The following is a 15,435-nucleotide window of genomic DNA, read 5'->3' as shown; positions in this document are numbered from 1 at the left end:
TTTACTGCTTATGATTTATGTTAAGACAAATTTCAACGTAAAATTTATTTTTGTATTAGTTTTTGCCAGCTGGTTGTTTTTACTCTTTGCTTTTGTTGACTTTTAATAATATTATAACACATTTTCGAATTCGATTTTTAATAATATTTATAATACGTTTAGGGTGATCAAAGATAAGTTTAAATCCAAGTCATAGAATCTGAGGAAGTTTTTTGGAAATCATATTTTCTTTATTCATGGTAAATTTGGAGTAAACATTTTTAAATATTTTTTCGAGGTTTCACCTTCAAAATTTGGATCCAGGATACATGCATTACAAAAACATAAGTGGAATTACCGTGGTTAGTTAAATAAGCCAAAAAAATTGTGCAAATTTGTTATTTATCAAAATTATTAAACTTTCTTGGTTTCTCGAAATTTTTTTAATAACTTTTTAACCACTGTTATTAGAGTTTAAACTCTCAAAGTTCGGATTCAGGAGGGAGAAATACGTAAAATAAATAGAGTAAATACGACAACCTCGTCGGTAACAGGAACTCTTTCAGCACCATAATTAAGGTACCTGAGGTGAATAAGGTCCGTGCCCGATACAGGGGGAGGGGGGAGAAGCGAGTACATTCGATATAAGATATTCGAGTATATTCGGTATAACATGTGTCCCTTTAAAACTAATACTTTTCGTTGGAAGCATTTTTTTCGATTAAAAAGTGAGGTCGAGTTCGTAAATGAGCAACATAGGTCAAATGGATCTTGAGCCCTTAGGACCTATCTTGTAAACCGTTAGAGTTTACAAGATGGGTTTTATTTTTTCGTAATCATCACTGTTGACCCGTGAACGCGTAAATTAGGTTAGAACATTATATAGAATGTATACATGTATTGTATATATTTTAAATTTATAATAATAATAATTTAGTTTACTTCCAGTATACATTCTATAGAGGTGCAAGCACGTGTACATAGAACCAGAATGATACAAAATATACATAAAAATAATACAAAATACACATAGAAATAATACAAAATATACATAAAAAGAATACAAAATATGTATACATAAAAAGAACACAAAATATACATGAAAAGATAACAATATTTCAAAATTTCAGTTAGAAAGAAAAGAACCTATAATACATTAGGTAGATGAATGGCAAACTCAATAAGTATAGGTATTATATTAAATATAGACTAATCAGTCTTTGTTCTGATCCAAGTTTTAAATTTCTTTCTTAATAATTTTTGTGAACAGTTTAGCGTTTTTAAATTATTAGGTAGAAGGTTAAAGTTTTTTATGGCAACATAATAGGCATTTTTTGTGTCAATGGTCTTATTGATTTTTGGTAGCGTTAAGTACTTATATCTAGTTTGACGTGTTCTTTCATAATAGAGTATTTAACAATCTTTATAATAGTAAGTCAATGCATTTACAATGAAAATCTGCTTAAATATTAAGGGGAATATTAGAGTTGTTTCCGAAAGTTAGATGGTTAATGAAACGTTATTCGTTACATATATTATTGTTTGTTTATAGCATATACTATATATCCACTGAGAAACTGAGAGGAAACTCTTATTACATTGTGTGTAAGAGTGGATATCTTTATGTATTTACATTATGTAAAAAAAAAAAAAAAAAAACGATTGCGTTATCAACACTGTCTATACATGGAATTTCAACAATTAACTCAGTCAAATGTTTCTTTTCATTTCAAGTCTTACGCTTCAAGTTTTCAAAATCAAGACTATAGAATAATTTTATTTGTTTTAATACTTTCTTCAATGCATTTTTGATTGACAACCCTTTATGGAAAGTGTTAAAAGTAATTCACTATAGCATAAAAGAAGAAATCGATTTTTATTTTTATTTTTCACTATATATACAGACTGGTTCAAAAAAATGGTGCATATACACAATCATTACGAAAGATTATTCAAAAATATTTTCGATTTTAAAATCGGCAAATTTAATCTCTTTCTTTTTTGCAGCCTGTACTCGGTAAGAAATGCAAGGCGTTTATCACAATGCTGGTATGGTATAGAGACAGATATATATATATATATATATATATATATATATATATATATATATATATATATAGTATCGATTCTAGCATAAGTAATATTACAGTATTGAATAGGATTATCTAATAATAATAATGGGGTTAAACCTTCTTTTGACAGACCACGTCAGAGGTCACAGGCATCATTATTTTTAATCTTTATTTATTTGTTAAACTGCATCGAATATACAATTAATTTTATAATGTGGGTGGAGGCGATAACTTCGTTCTTATCCAAGCGACGACAGTATGATCAATTTACCGCCCCATTAATTATTTTGTTCATACTGCCGCAGCCTGGATTCGAACCCGCAACCTCCCAGCCAGTATAAGTCAAAGCAAGTAATTACTCCTTATCTCACTCTGTAGCCTGTATATGTTTTTCGGTAAAAATGTTCTTCTTGAAAATTCCGATTTAAGTATTCGAACCAATTACAAGAGCTTCACTACAATGGGAAGTTAACAAGTGAAATTTACAAAATTTAAAAATCCTCCGACAAATACGATTTATTCCTTGTAATCCGATTTTTGGAAACTTTGCTATAAAACTATTACCTAATTATTTTACCATTTCACTTTTCGAAATGAATTGAAATTGGTTTATTTGACTATTCATTTCCAAAGTAATTTATATGTCATGCCTTTTCCAAACTGAATCGTTTTTGAAGATCATCGCTAATTTTTTAGTTTTTTCGGGTACGGAAACCTAAGCTCGCACTTGAAACATAGCTAAGAATACTCTCCGTTAAATTATCTTTCAAACCTAACCAAAAAAGCTAAAATCGGTTCATCCGTTCAGGCGCTACGATGCCACAGACAGATAAACACACAGACACACACTTAGCGGTTAAACTTCTAACACCCCTTTTTTTAGTTTGGGGGTTAAAAATTATAAATTGAAATAACCATAAATCGTTCACAAGATGATACAAAATTGAGTACAAGTTTTCTAGGAAACATTGTGTTTTCTATCCGAAAAATGTGTAGTTTTTTATTGCCTCACCTTGTAAACATGAGTTTAATTTTTAAATATTTCGTATTGTAAGTCTTTAAAGAGTTTGTATAAAAACCAATTTTATTTTTCTGCGTAAAATTTTCTAAAATGTCAAAAAAAAGTTTAAATTGAAAAAGTTGATCATTTGCAAAAAGAATTAAACTAAATTAAAAATTTTTTCTTTTTTTAATAGAATTTAATTCAATTTTCACAGTTTGGGTTGAGTACACTTTAAGTAAGTTTTTCTAGAATTATGTGTGGGAAAATTTAAATTTTAGATACAGTGGAAGTAAAAGTTTGGCTTTTTGTACCTGATGTTTTCAAGTAGAAAAGTTTTCATGTTCGTGAGCTAATTTTATGAAAACATGTTTCAATAGATAGGTATGAAGTTTAATGCTTCGTTCACACGAATGTCCTTTAAATTCACGTTTTAATTAAGTTAAGGTAGTATGGGTGGCCAGCAGACCATCTGTTTTTTTCAAAATTTTAAATAGCGTAAAAAATTTAATACACACATTACCATAATATATCATAATAATTAAACTGATTTTATAACAATTAATGATACATAAAATTCTAATACAAAAAAAATAAATTGTATTTTGACCATTCATTTGATTAGTTATTGTAGTTATAATTCCTATATTATCGACATATTTTATTCTAGAAATCTGCCTTATCATAATGAAAATAAAAGATTTGGCAACGTTACAACGGTTTAAAGCGCCGAGTTATGGTTCTTTAAAATTTTCGAGTCGATTGTCTATTTTATAAAGCCAATTTTTTGTGACATATTAATTAAATTTGCCAACCGATGTCAACGATATCTGTTAATGATTTTTAAAGTTATCATACTCATAATGAAATATACGGAAATTACAATGTGAATTATGATTAATCGTTAATATTTTTTGATAATGATCGATAACATGTATTTTTTATAGATATATATAAATTCTTTAAATTTTAAACTTTTTTTTGGTGCATTATTATGTGAACACAGTTTTTTGGAAATATGAGAATTTTGGTCTTGTATAAAGAATAACGCACGGGATCCCATTGAGTCAATGTAAAAACTACGATTTTTAATTTTCAATATTTCATTAAAAAAGTCGATATTTTATAATTTGAAGATGTTTTAAACACGATTACACTTCCCAAAGCATTTTCGATAACGCAGAGAAATTTGTTTTCTCACCCTCTGAGTTTTTCCGTCCTTGGTGCCTAGCCCCGCATGCCCATAGTATAATTTTAGCGCTGCCAGTAACGGCTAGTAAAATATAATTATTAAAAGTAATCACATATTATGCATATCATCTACATATATGTAGTATAAACTTGATTACAATAACAATTCAATGAATCTGAAAGTTAAATGCTTCAGAGCATTCGATATTATGAATTTGACAGTTGTTAATTTCTATTCATGATCATATAATTACATTTATAATATGAACATTACCTACACACAATATTTCAATGTTTTATATTTTATGTCAAGTTTATCGGGTTAAACATTTTCCAATTAGGTACGATTATATTATATAAGGTGTATGTTTTTGAAGGATCTTTACAATCACTGAGAAAAAAGATATTTTCAGTCAAATGATTTTCTGTTGTCTGAACTGGGCGGAGGAGTTGGATACGACGAAATCCACATGGACGCTTACTCAATTCCCTCAATATTGGCAATTAAGTAAGGAATTGAGATACGTCATTAGCAGTTTATCCTAATTATTATTATTTTAGTTTGATTATAATTATTATTCATTCCAAAAAAAAGAAATATTTGGCTCAATTTAAGAAATGTTTAATTTAAGAATATAATACAAAAATATAAAAAAAAAAAATTGTTTATCCAACCGTTGGTACCTTTAACTTAGAAGCGAAAGCATTTTACGTAAATTCGATTCGATTTGAAGTTCTTTATTTCATTTATTTGATTTATTTTAACCCCCGAACTAAAAAAGGGGTGTTATAATTTTGACCGCTATGTGTGTGTCTGTGTGTTTGTCTGTCTGTGGCGTTGTAGCGCCTAAATTGATGAAACGATTTTAGGTTTTTTGATTTCATTTGAAAGGTAATTTAACGGAGAGTGTTCTTAGCTATGTGCGAGCTTAGCGTTCCGTACTCGAAAAAACTAAAAAATTGGCGATGATCTCCAAAATTGATTCAGCTTCTAAAAAGCATGACGTATAATTTTAACATATAAATAGTTATATGGAAATGAATGGTCAAAAAACATGGATCAATTCATTTTGAAAAGTGAAATGGTAAAATAATAAGGTAATTCAAAACAATAATTCAAAAGAACAAAGTCAACTCAAATATTTCAATTTCAATTTAAATATTTCTAAAAATTTGTCCCAAAAAATGATAGCTCTCTAAGTATCCTTTTCATCTCATCTGATGTCCTTGACCATCACTTTGATATTGATTAAGGTAGGATTGTTATAAGTTTAAAGTGTTTATCTGTGTATCTGTGTGTTTCTCAGTGGCATCGTAGCCACTAAGCGGTCGAACCGACTTGATTGAAAACATTTTATAGCTAAGTTTCCAAAAATCGGTTTACAAGGAATAAGTCGCATTTGTCGGGGGTTTTTTAAATTTTGTATATTTCACTTGTTTACAATTGATCTATTGGATTAGGTTTTTAATATTCGTAAATTGTACAGATAAACTTTTTTTTATTATCCTGATCTATTATAAATGTGAAATTTAGTGAGGATGTACGGCTGTATCAACTAACTAGAACTGCATACCCATAGGTATATATTTTAAACATATAAGAACATGTCACATTTGAAAGTTACAATAATTCGGTTATATTTTTTAATAAATTCTGAACTTTTTTCTAAAAATCCCGAACTATATACCTAATTAATCGGGTTGTTTAAATCATTCTAACGAATCCTAACCAAGTCCTATCCCTATATACTTTATATGTTTCTTTATACAAGTAAATACTGTAAGTCAATTATACTGCAGGAATTATTGCAACTTATTTTAAATCAAAATATATTTTCATTTATGTTCATTGATGATATGTTTCAAACAATCACTCGTAAAAATTTGCAAAAAATGCTTCAATATTTTAAAAAATTTTTAAAACAAATTTATTGAAATGTAAAAAGTTCCAGGTCAATTATTGAAGATTTATTCATTGTATTATTTATTTTGTTGTATCAAAAACAAATTCATTCATCCAATACAAATTTAGTGGACTCAAGCCCACGTATAACTTAACTTCAATTCCCTCGCGCAGTTACAATTACAACAGATTTGTGTGGATCATAATCCTATTCACTCAACGTCGAAATTGTCAACTCCGCGAAGTTTCATAAATTTTTCTCAGTGAGTATTCTATGCTTGAGCATTTTGTATGAAATTATTATAATACTCGTCGCTCTATTAGCTCAGTTGGTTAAGGCGTAACCAATTCCGTCCGCGGAATGCTTAGAGTAGCGGGCTCGATTCCCGCCGTCGCAACAAAATTAATTTAATTTATAGTTGTGATGGGCTGGTGTAGTGCATGGTATATGCATGAAGGAGGTGCACTCAGCCTCTGAAATTGAGGAGCTGGTAAATGAAACTATCAGCGGATTGGTGGTAAAACACATATATGGTATCACAATGGGCTCTATAGCCTAAGTGTGTCCTTCGTGGACAGCCAATAAAACCTAGCCTATTATAAAACTCATATAAAACACCAGAAATTTACTTTATCTTAAATTTGCAACATAAAGTGAGCCATATTTATTCAGCTCTCAACTCTATTTCAGTTGCCAATATCAAAGAATTTTCTCCAATTTCTCTAATAAAAACGTTTCAGAGCCACCTGTATATTGAATTGGTACAGCAAGTAAAATACATATAGTGAATGCGATATGGATTTTTCCATCAAAACAAAATATCAAAACATAATTGTTGTTTAATGCTTTGTTAATAAATACCTACTCGTACACGAGTTTCTTCTGATGTCTGATATTGATAGTTTATTTATTACACTTATTATGAACATTGTTTACTAATTATTTCAAGTTTATAGCCTTTGAGTGCTTTTACACTATAAATAAACTACACTAGTTCAAGTGTTCAATTTCTCTATACTTGTGCAAGAAATGAAAGAGAAATGAAATGCTTTGTGATTCTGCAACAAAGTTTGATATTATTTTCAAGTTTCACAAAACAAATATATCTACAATTTGTGTAGATTGACTTATTGTTAAATCTAGAGAAAATTGCAATTTTCTTCGATATAAATCAATGTCCAAGTTACTTAAAGGATTTTATCTGAATTTTTGATGTTGTCCATTTTTTATTGTCCCTACTCCAGTGAAAATACATGAGAGTATTTAAAAGCCACTGCCAATGATTGCATACAAAACTTCTGTCTACGCTAAGCGTCTTCTTTTGAATTTTTATACTCTGTATATATGAAATATATATCAAGGTATAATAAGTTTAGTCCAAGAGATATCAAGCTAAAATTTTTATAGCGTACTCATATCATAAAAAGTGAGGCTAAATTCGTAGGTGAATTGGGTCTTAGGTCCGTAGAACCGTTAGAGATATAACAAAAGTTTAAATGTCAAAAATGTTCCTTATAGAAAAATAAACAACTTTTGTTTGAAACACTTTTTCGTAAATGTTGTAAAAACTGTTTATCCGTGAGAGCGCCAATTAGGACAATACTTTGAGTACAGTAAAAAATGTTACAAATTAAGGAAAATGAAAGAAATCGCTTGCATTTTGCTGAAACCTCATGCAAAGTGTTTCTTAGGTGTCATATATGATTAGCAAAGCACGAGTGGTGCAAATGTTTCTACTTCACCTCATATGCCGTCACTTATCCTCCTTTTGATCACAATTTCGTCGATTTTATTATTTTGGCACGTGGCCCTAATTTTCATGTAACTCATATTACTCGCTGAGAATAAAGCTTTCTATACATGAAATAATTTTCAAATCGAAAAGTACCTAGTACCTACACCTATATCTTGAAGAAACACATCTTGAAGACTGTGGCGTCTTGAAGGCTGTAATTCATACTCCCGATAAAAGAGTTCACTACTTTTAAACGGCTGAACTGACTAGCATGTAATGAACTAACAGGTTGCGCCTCCTCTCTCCATATGCCCTTGCATCGGGGGTTAAAGTTTTGTAAAGTACACGTCATGCTATTTTATTTGATACCCCACTTGAGTATCTTTGAAAATATTCGATTGTTAATCCCTACCTTTCCACTAGATAAAATAGATAAAAACAATTCTGGAATCTGGTTGAATATCGTGTCAAAATTTTAGCTTAATCGATGCAGAACTTTAAAGTTTTTGAAGCACTCTCCTTCCAACCCCTATTTCAAACCGTTGCAGCCCTTTTATCCCACTTGCCTGCAGACTATCCCTGTACCAAATTTCATTTAAATCGGGTCAGTAGTTTAGGCGTGATTGCGAAACATACATACAGACAGGTAGACAGAGTAACTTTCGCATTTATAATATAAGTAAAGATATTTATAAATTTCGTTACAAAAAGGCGATTTCAGATCCTTACGTCCAAGCGCACCTTCATCATCAAATCTGTCACTGCATTTACCAACACAAAAGCATCTCTTTACCATGGATCGAACTATTCATAATCATAGATATTAAATTTCAAAAACTGCATCAATTTCATTGATTGGTAGGTATGACTAATAAGAAAACAAAATTAAATTTTACTTACCACGTTGATCAATTGTACAAAGGCAAGTCCAAATCGTACATCCACTTTTTCGGTCATGTTTTGTACTGGACGGATAAGCTTATTGTAGCCACGAAATAGATCTCTGACCAAACGTTCTTCGTCTTCTGAGCATGTACCTAAAAAGAAAAATTTTAAAATTTTAAAACTCTATGGTAAAACTTCAAAAATGTATTTTTTTTTTAGTTAACTAAAATTAACATCAATTTATAATTATAATTGCAAAATATATCTAAAATAAAACCATGAGAATAATCGATATTTATAAATAGCACCTTTTATGTAGTAAATAGTTAATTTCATCTAAATTCTATACTCATAATCCTTTGCCCCCATGGGCGTAAAAATTTGGAGGGTTTTAGCTACCAAAAACCCCACATTTCACGCCCATGAATTGATATTACTTATATACCGCATCTCGATCTGTCTTTCTCGAAAATAAAAATAAATCTCAAATGCTCTACCGCCTCGTCTATAATATCGTTCATAGTGGATCTATTTTCAAAAACATTTTCACGAGAAACTTTTTAATTAATTTAAATAAAATTTTTTTAATTAGCTGTTTATTAATTATATCAACGCTACACAAAAATTGATACATTTTTATGGAAAACAATTGATATTTTTTTCAAATATTAGAAAGTAGAAACATAATTGATATTTTGTTTTATTTTAGAAAAATTGTATTTGTACATATATGTATTCCATCATTTTTTACGCAAAACAGGCAAATAATACGGAAGCCAGAATGGTTCACTGTCTTTTATGAGAAAGTGGCGCTACACTAGCATATTTTTTAAATGTGTACTACCCACAAGTATAAAAACAATTTTTCAAGTCACTAGTTCACTTTCAACAAGCGCATTTGTTTCTTGTGGCATTATGGAAACGAACCTTTTTGAAGATCAGTCGGTGATAACTATCCTTTAATTAGACACTTCCGAAACTGTCTGGAATTATTAATAATTATATGCCTGGATTTAATAATAATATGATAATGTTTATAATTTTTCTTATGTAGTTAATTATAAGTATTATTTAAAAATATAATACTTTAATTGTTAATGTTTTTCTTTTGCATCTGCACATTTCTAATTTCTAACAGTTAAAAGTATTATTAAATGTTTATGATGACGTTATAATTAGAAATCTGTACATGACAAAATACCGACATCTTCAAAAAGGTTCGTTTCCATAATACCACAAGTCACAAGTGCACTTTTTGAAAGTGAACTAGTGGCTTTTTTAAAAGTTGGTTTTTTATTTGTGGGTAGTACATATTGAAAAAATTAGCTAGTGTAGCGCCACTTTATCATAAATTGACAGTGAGCCATTCAGGCTTTTGTATAATGATATCTATTAACATGATAAGTCCCCGGTCTGACACATAGATGGCGTCGCTAGTATTAAATGCATATTATTTTTATATAGTACCAACCTTCAAATGATTCGTGTCAAAATTTGACGTCTGTAAGTCAATTAGTTTGTGAGATAGAGCGTCTTTTGTGAAGCAACTTTTGTTATTGTGAAAAAAATGGAAAAAATGGAATTTCGTGTTTTGATAAAATACTGTTTTCTGAAGGGAAAAAATACAGAGTCCGGAAACTCATTATCAAGCCAAGTTTTTGCTTCCACTGTATTTTTTCCCTTCAGAAAACAGTATTTTATCAAAACACGAAATTCCTTTTTTTCCATTTTTTTCACAATAACAAAAGTTGCTTCACAAAAGACGCTCTATCTCACAAACTAATTGACTTACAGACGTCAAATTTTGACACGAATCATTTGAAGGTTGGTACTATATAAAAATAATATGCATTTAATACTAGCGACGCCATCTATGTGTCAGACCGGGGACTTATCAGCCAACCTATTAACATGATCGAATAATAAAAAAAGTTTAAGTATTCACACAAACTAGAATTTTTGCCCTTGAAACCATAGGTGACATATGTATGTGCACCCACTTTTTCTATTTTTCCCGGAAAAAAAAAAATTTAATGTCTGTGTTTTATTTTAACCGAAATGAAACGAGCAAAGAGCGTATGCAATATTTTAGCCCAGTCGACAATTTCAATTTGGTGAAATATAGAAATAATGATCGTAAAAATACTTGTCAGAGCTCGTTAGATTCGAAATGATATCTAGAAAAATGTTCCAGAAGCGTTTTTCAGCACATACAAATTGCAAAAGTTATAAATAATTAAAAATGAAAAATAGTTGTTGTACCAATATTTCATAAACTATTAAAGTTTATGAATTTTAAAAATCGAATTCTTAAAGAGAAAGAACTTCTCAATGAAAAACTCTCCCACCCGGAATTCAATCTCCATTATTTAATTTTACACTGAAAATAGGTCTTTTTGTGTCATTTTTATAATGCTGTGGTAGCGTTAAAAACGAGTATCTCACACTAAATAATTTTTTTTTTTCAGGTATTAAATATTAATTTGGAAAAATTATGGTATAACACTTGATAGAATTTATTACCGTTGCAAATTTATCTTAAAGTAATGGCTAACGATGGGTTCCTATGGATTTTGGACAAAGAATAGACCATAAAAAATTTCTGTAATAGTGTTCCATTATTTAGCGCAAAGGCTAAAAACTTCAAAACCCAACTAACTCTATAGACAATAGATGGGTTCTTCGGACCTTAGACCCAATTAACCATTGTTGCTCATTTACGAACGCGACCTCACTTTTTACGTCCTAAGCACGCTACCAAAATTTCAGCTTGATATCTCTTTTCGTTTTTGAGTAATTGCGATGACAAACGGACAGACAGGCAGACAGACAACCGGAAATAGACTAATTAGGTGATTTTATGAACACCTATACAAAAATTGTGTTCATAATATCAATATTTTTAAGCGTTGCTTGGAACTAAAGTTAGTACACCTTGGTATATTTCATATACATGGTATAAAAAGTGTTCCTTGTAAAAAAATTAACAACTTTTGTTTGAAATATTTTTCATAAACGTTACTTTTTACCCGTAAGGACGTATTTTCACCAAAACTATAAGAGACAGGCAGTTGAAAATTTGCAGGTAGGTTCAACTAGTGATCTTGTGAAATATTATCAAAAAACGAAAAAAATTTCTAGAAAATACTATCGAAAGTTTTCAAAATTTTCGAAAACCAATTAAATTCTGGTCGAAATGTCCCCATAATTATGTTGGTATATTAAACTCTTATTTATAAAAAAAAAATAAGGCAAGATATTCAACATTGTCTATGGGTGGTATTTCAACAATTAACTGAGTCAATTGTTTACTTTCACTTGTTTCGGTCTATTTTTTCCGATTACCAGTTCAGATGGATTTGTAACCTACCATTTTTAAATAGATTTCGTTTAAATACTCAGTACCTGGATGACCGAACTTTCCTCGGTATTTATGAGTTAAAAAGGCACAAATTTTATCACTAAAATAAGCACCATTTAAAATGTCCCGGTTATGTACCTTATTTTTTGCCAATAGATGTCAGAAAGAGTCTTGTTTTGAATCAATGTTTCAGTTTTCCCTGAAAACACCGATGAAAAGACAATTTCTAAAAATGAAACCTAGCTAGATCGATTTTTCGCTTCAAAAAACCGCCTGTAGAATAATTTTCAGGAAAATCGTTGGAAACATTTCCGAAATTGCTGATATGTATAAATATATACATATACAAGAATTCCTCGTTTAAGATATCACTGTGTATATGCATTAGTAATCGTTCAAGAAAAACACATAATAAGAATTGAAGATCTGTTTGCGGAAAATATCATGATTCAAAGGAATGAATACACTTTAAATAAATATAAAGTTTTCAATTAACTGTGTTTGTTGATACCTTCAGGGAAAATTAACTTTTCAATTAGTACGAAAAATATATATCTAGAAAACAATTCAAATCATTTGAAAATGGTAATCTTAACATTTTAACTCTCAATCAAATATATTGTAATTTATACAAATGAAGGGCACAACGAAAGAATATACTAAGTTATTTAGGTAGACATTGAATTGAGATATTTTCAATTAAAGGTTTTATACCTCTTGAAAATGAAGGTCCGTAACTAGGGCGTGGCAAAGGAGGCACCCGCCACAGGCGCAACAGAAATAGAGGCGCAAACAAAAAGTAACACACAAATATAAAGAGTATGACACAAATTTAGTAGGATTACATTCTTGGTTTATCAAAATTGGATAAAATTTGAATGTGATAGAGCAAAATTAAATTTTTTGAATTCCGATGACATCATAAAGTTAAAAAATTAGATTTTTTTGATAACACAGGCAAATTTGATCCGATCTCATTGGAATTTTTTTTGAAACCCACTAATTTTGGGTCACTATTTACGGCTGTGATGTCAATTCTTCGCTAGCAATCACTTATGTGCTTAATTTCGGGACCAAGACTCCAAATTCTTGAAACCTATTGGAGATAGGTAAGTTTTGATTACAACTTTGAAAAGTTTGGCCCAAATTTAGTAGGATTACATATGTTACCTACTTGGTTTATCAAAATTGGATATTTGGATTTGATAGAGCAAAATTAAATTTTTTGGATTCTGATGACGTCATAAAGTTAAAAAATTCGATTTTTTTTTTTGTAACACAAGCAAATTCGATCCGATCTTATTGAAATTTTTTTCGAAACCCACTAATTTTTGGTCATTCTTTTCAGCTGTGATGTGAATTTTTCGCTAGCTATCACTTATGTGCTTAATTCCCGGACCAAGGCTCCAAATTCTTGAAACATATTGGAGCTAGGTTAATTTTGATTACAAATTTGAAAAGTTTGGCCCAAATTTAGTAGAATTACATACTTGATTTATCAAAATTGGATAAAATTTGGATTTGATAGAGCAAAATTAAATTTTTTGGTTCTGATGAATTTTTGGATCGTTAGCTATTACTTTTGTGCTTAATTCTGGGACCAAGACTCCACATTCTTGAAACCAAATAGAGCTAAGTTAATTTTGATCAAAAATTTGATAAGTATGGTCCAAATTTAGTAAGAGTACATACTTGTTTTATCAAAATTGGCAATATGGTATTTTTTGATACATTTTATTGAACAGCGAATAAATTAATAATAACTACAATTTTAATGCAATTTTGTTTGTTTAACTGCTTTATTATTTACTTTATTTATTATCAACAAAATTTCCATTTTATAGATTAATCAGTTCCTTATGCAAAATATCTCTACCCACTATCATTTAGGAGAATCATGAGTTCCTTAAAAATATGTTTTGCTCGGAAACGTAGAGAGAAATTCAATTCTGTAATTTGATACTTTTTGAATAAATTAAAAAAGTTTATCAATTAAATGTACAGACTCTTTAATGTAAAATGACACGAAGTTTATTTTGTGGTCAAAAATTTAATTTGAATGTTTTTTTTTTTTCACTCGTGACAATTTTAACAAGCTTTGCAAGTTTTGGTATTATTATTAAAAGTGGTCTTGACCATATTTTCTTAAGAAAACCTATTAACAAATATTTTACATTTCATAAAAAATAACTTTTATTCCGTAAACAAATGAGTGAAACCCGATCCCAATTCGCATCGTGCACAATAAAAATTAAAAAAATTATCAGAACAATTTCCCTGAGTTAAACATTAAAATAAAGATAAAACATTAAAACTGTTCATTGACTTCTCTAGTGGTGTATCGCAATGATCTCGAGCCAATGCATAGAAACATACAAACACTATGTGGTATGTTTGTATGCAGGGCACGCCCTTCGTTTTCAGATCGTAACGTTATACACATAAAATGAGTATAATCGTAAACTTTGAAAATATACTAACTGGATTTGACAACAGAGTGAGAACCACCTCTCAAAGAAGATTGAGAAGGATAATAAATGATGAAGCATGATTATTAATGCGCATGTCTTATTATATAATATATTATCTTGGCGCGTATTTAAAACATAATAATTGCAATTTAAAAAATATTATTTAATAATTAAACTTTAACTAACCTGTGATACATGTCTACTTTAAAATATTCTTTGCAATAAAACAATATCAAACCTTTTTTTAGAACTTTTATACATAATTAATTAGTTTAACAAACAGTAACTATTAAAGCAGCTACTTTCCGTCAATACGATCATGCGCATTAAATACTGTGCTCTGGTATTGTGTTTCTCTATCAGCTGTTTGAATATTGTATTGTTGTCTTTGTTAATCTTCCTATGAAGCAAAAATGTACATTCTCGGTACGAAACACTAAAAACAGTCAAAGTACGAAAAATGTGAAGAGTAAGGCGAATTTGAATGCGATTTTCTGCATTCGATTCGTTAGAGCGTCCGGAAATTTTGTTTCAAGAATCTTTCTTAAAATTATTAGTTGAAGCTTCCTACAATTTTCATCTCCATATCTTTTTCAGTTTTGGTGAAACACCTAAGTTTTACCCTAATTTGCTCCCTCGCGGGAAAACAAAATATTAACGAAAAAATGTTTCAAACAAAAGTTGGTTCGGTATTTTTTTTTAAGGAAGAGTTTTCATATTTAAACTTTTCTGTCTATAAAAATTAAAATTTCAGCCTGATATCTATTTTCGTTTTGGAGTTATCGTGATGACAGACTGACAACGGGAAATGGACTACTTAGATGATATTATGAACGC

The 15,435-nt window shown here is 29.6% G+C and overlaps 1 protein-coding gene across 1 annotated transcript in view; it reads right to left on the bottom strand.

The window, feature by feature from the left end:
- LOC123302698 (acetylcholine receptor subunit beta-like 1) overlaps positions 1-15,435 on the bottom strand; it is a 74,862-nt gene that overhangs the window by 45,802 nt on the left and 13,625 nt on the right. Inside the window, exon 2 of the mRNA XM_044885737.1 lies at positions 8,782-8,918. Coding sequence (XP_044741672.1) covers positions 8,782-8,918 — 137 coding nt within the window. The remainder of the gene's footprint in view (positions 1-8,781; positions 8,919-15,435) is intronic.

The sequence above is a fragment of the Chrysoperla carnea genome, chromosome X (genome assembly GCF_905475395.1).
Source record: "Chrysoperla carnea chromosome X, inChrCarn1.1, whole genome shotgun sequence".
NCBI classification, from domain to species: domain Eukaryota; kingdom Metazoa; phylum Arthropoda; class Insecta; order Neuroptera; family Chrysopidae; genus Chrysoperla; species Chrysoperla carnea.
This window is presented reverse-complemented; position numbering and strand designations above follow the sequence as displayed.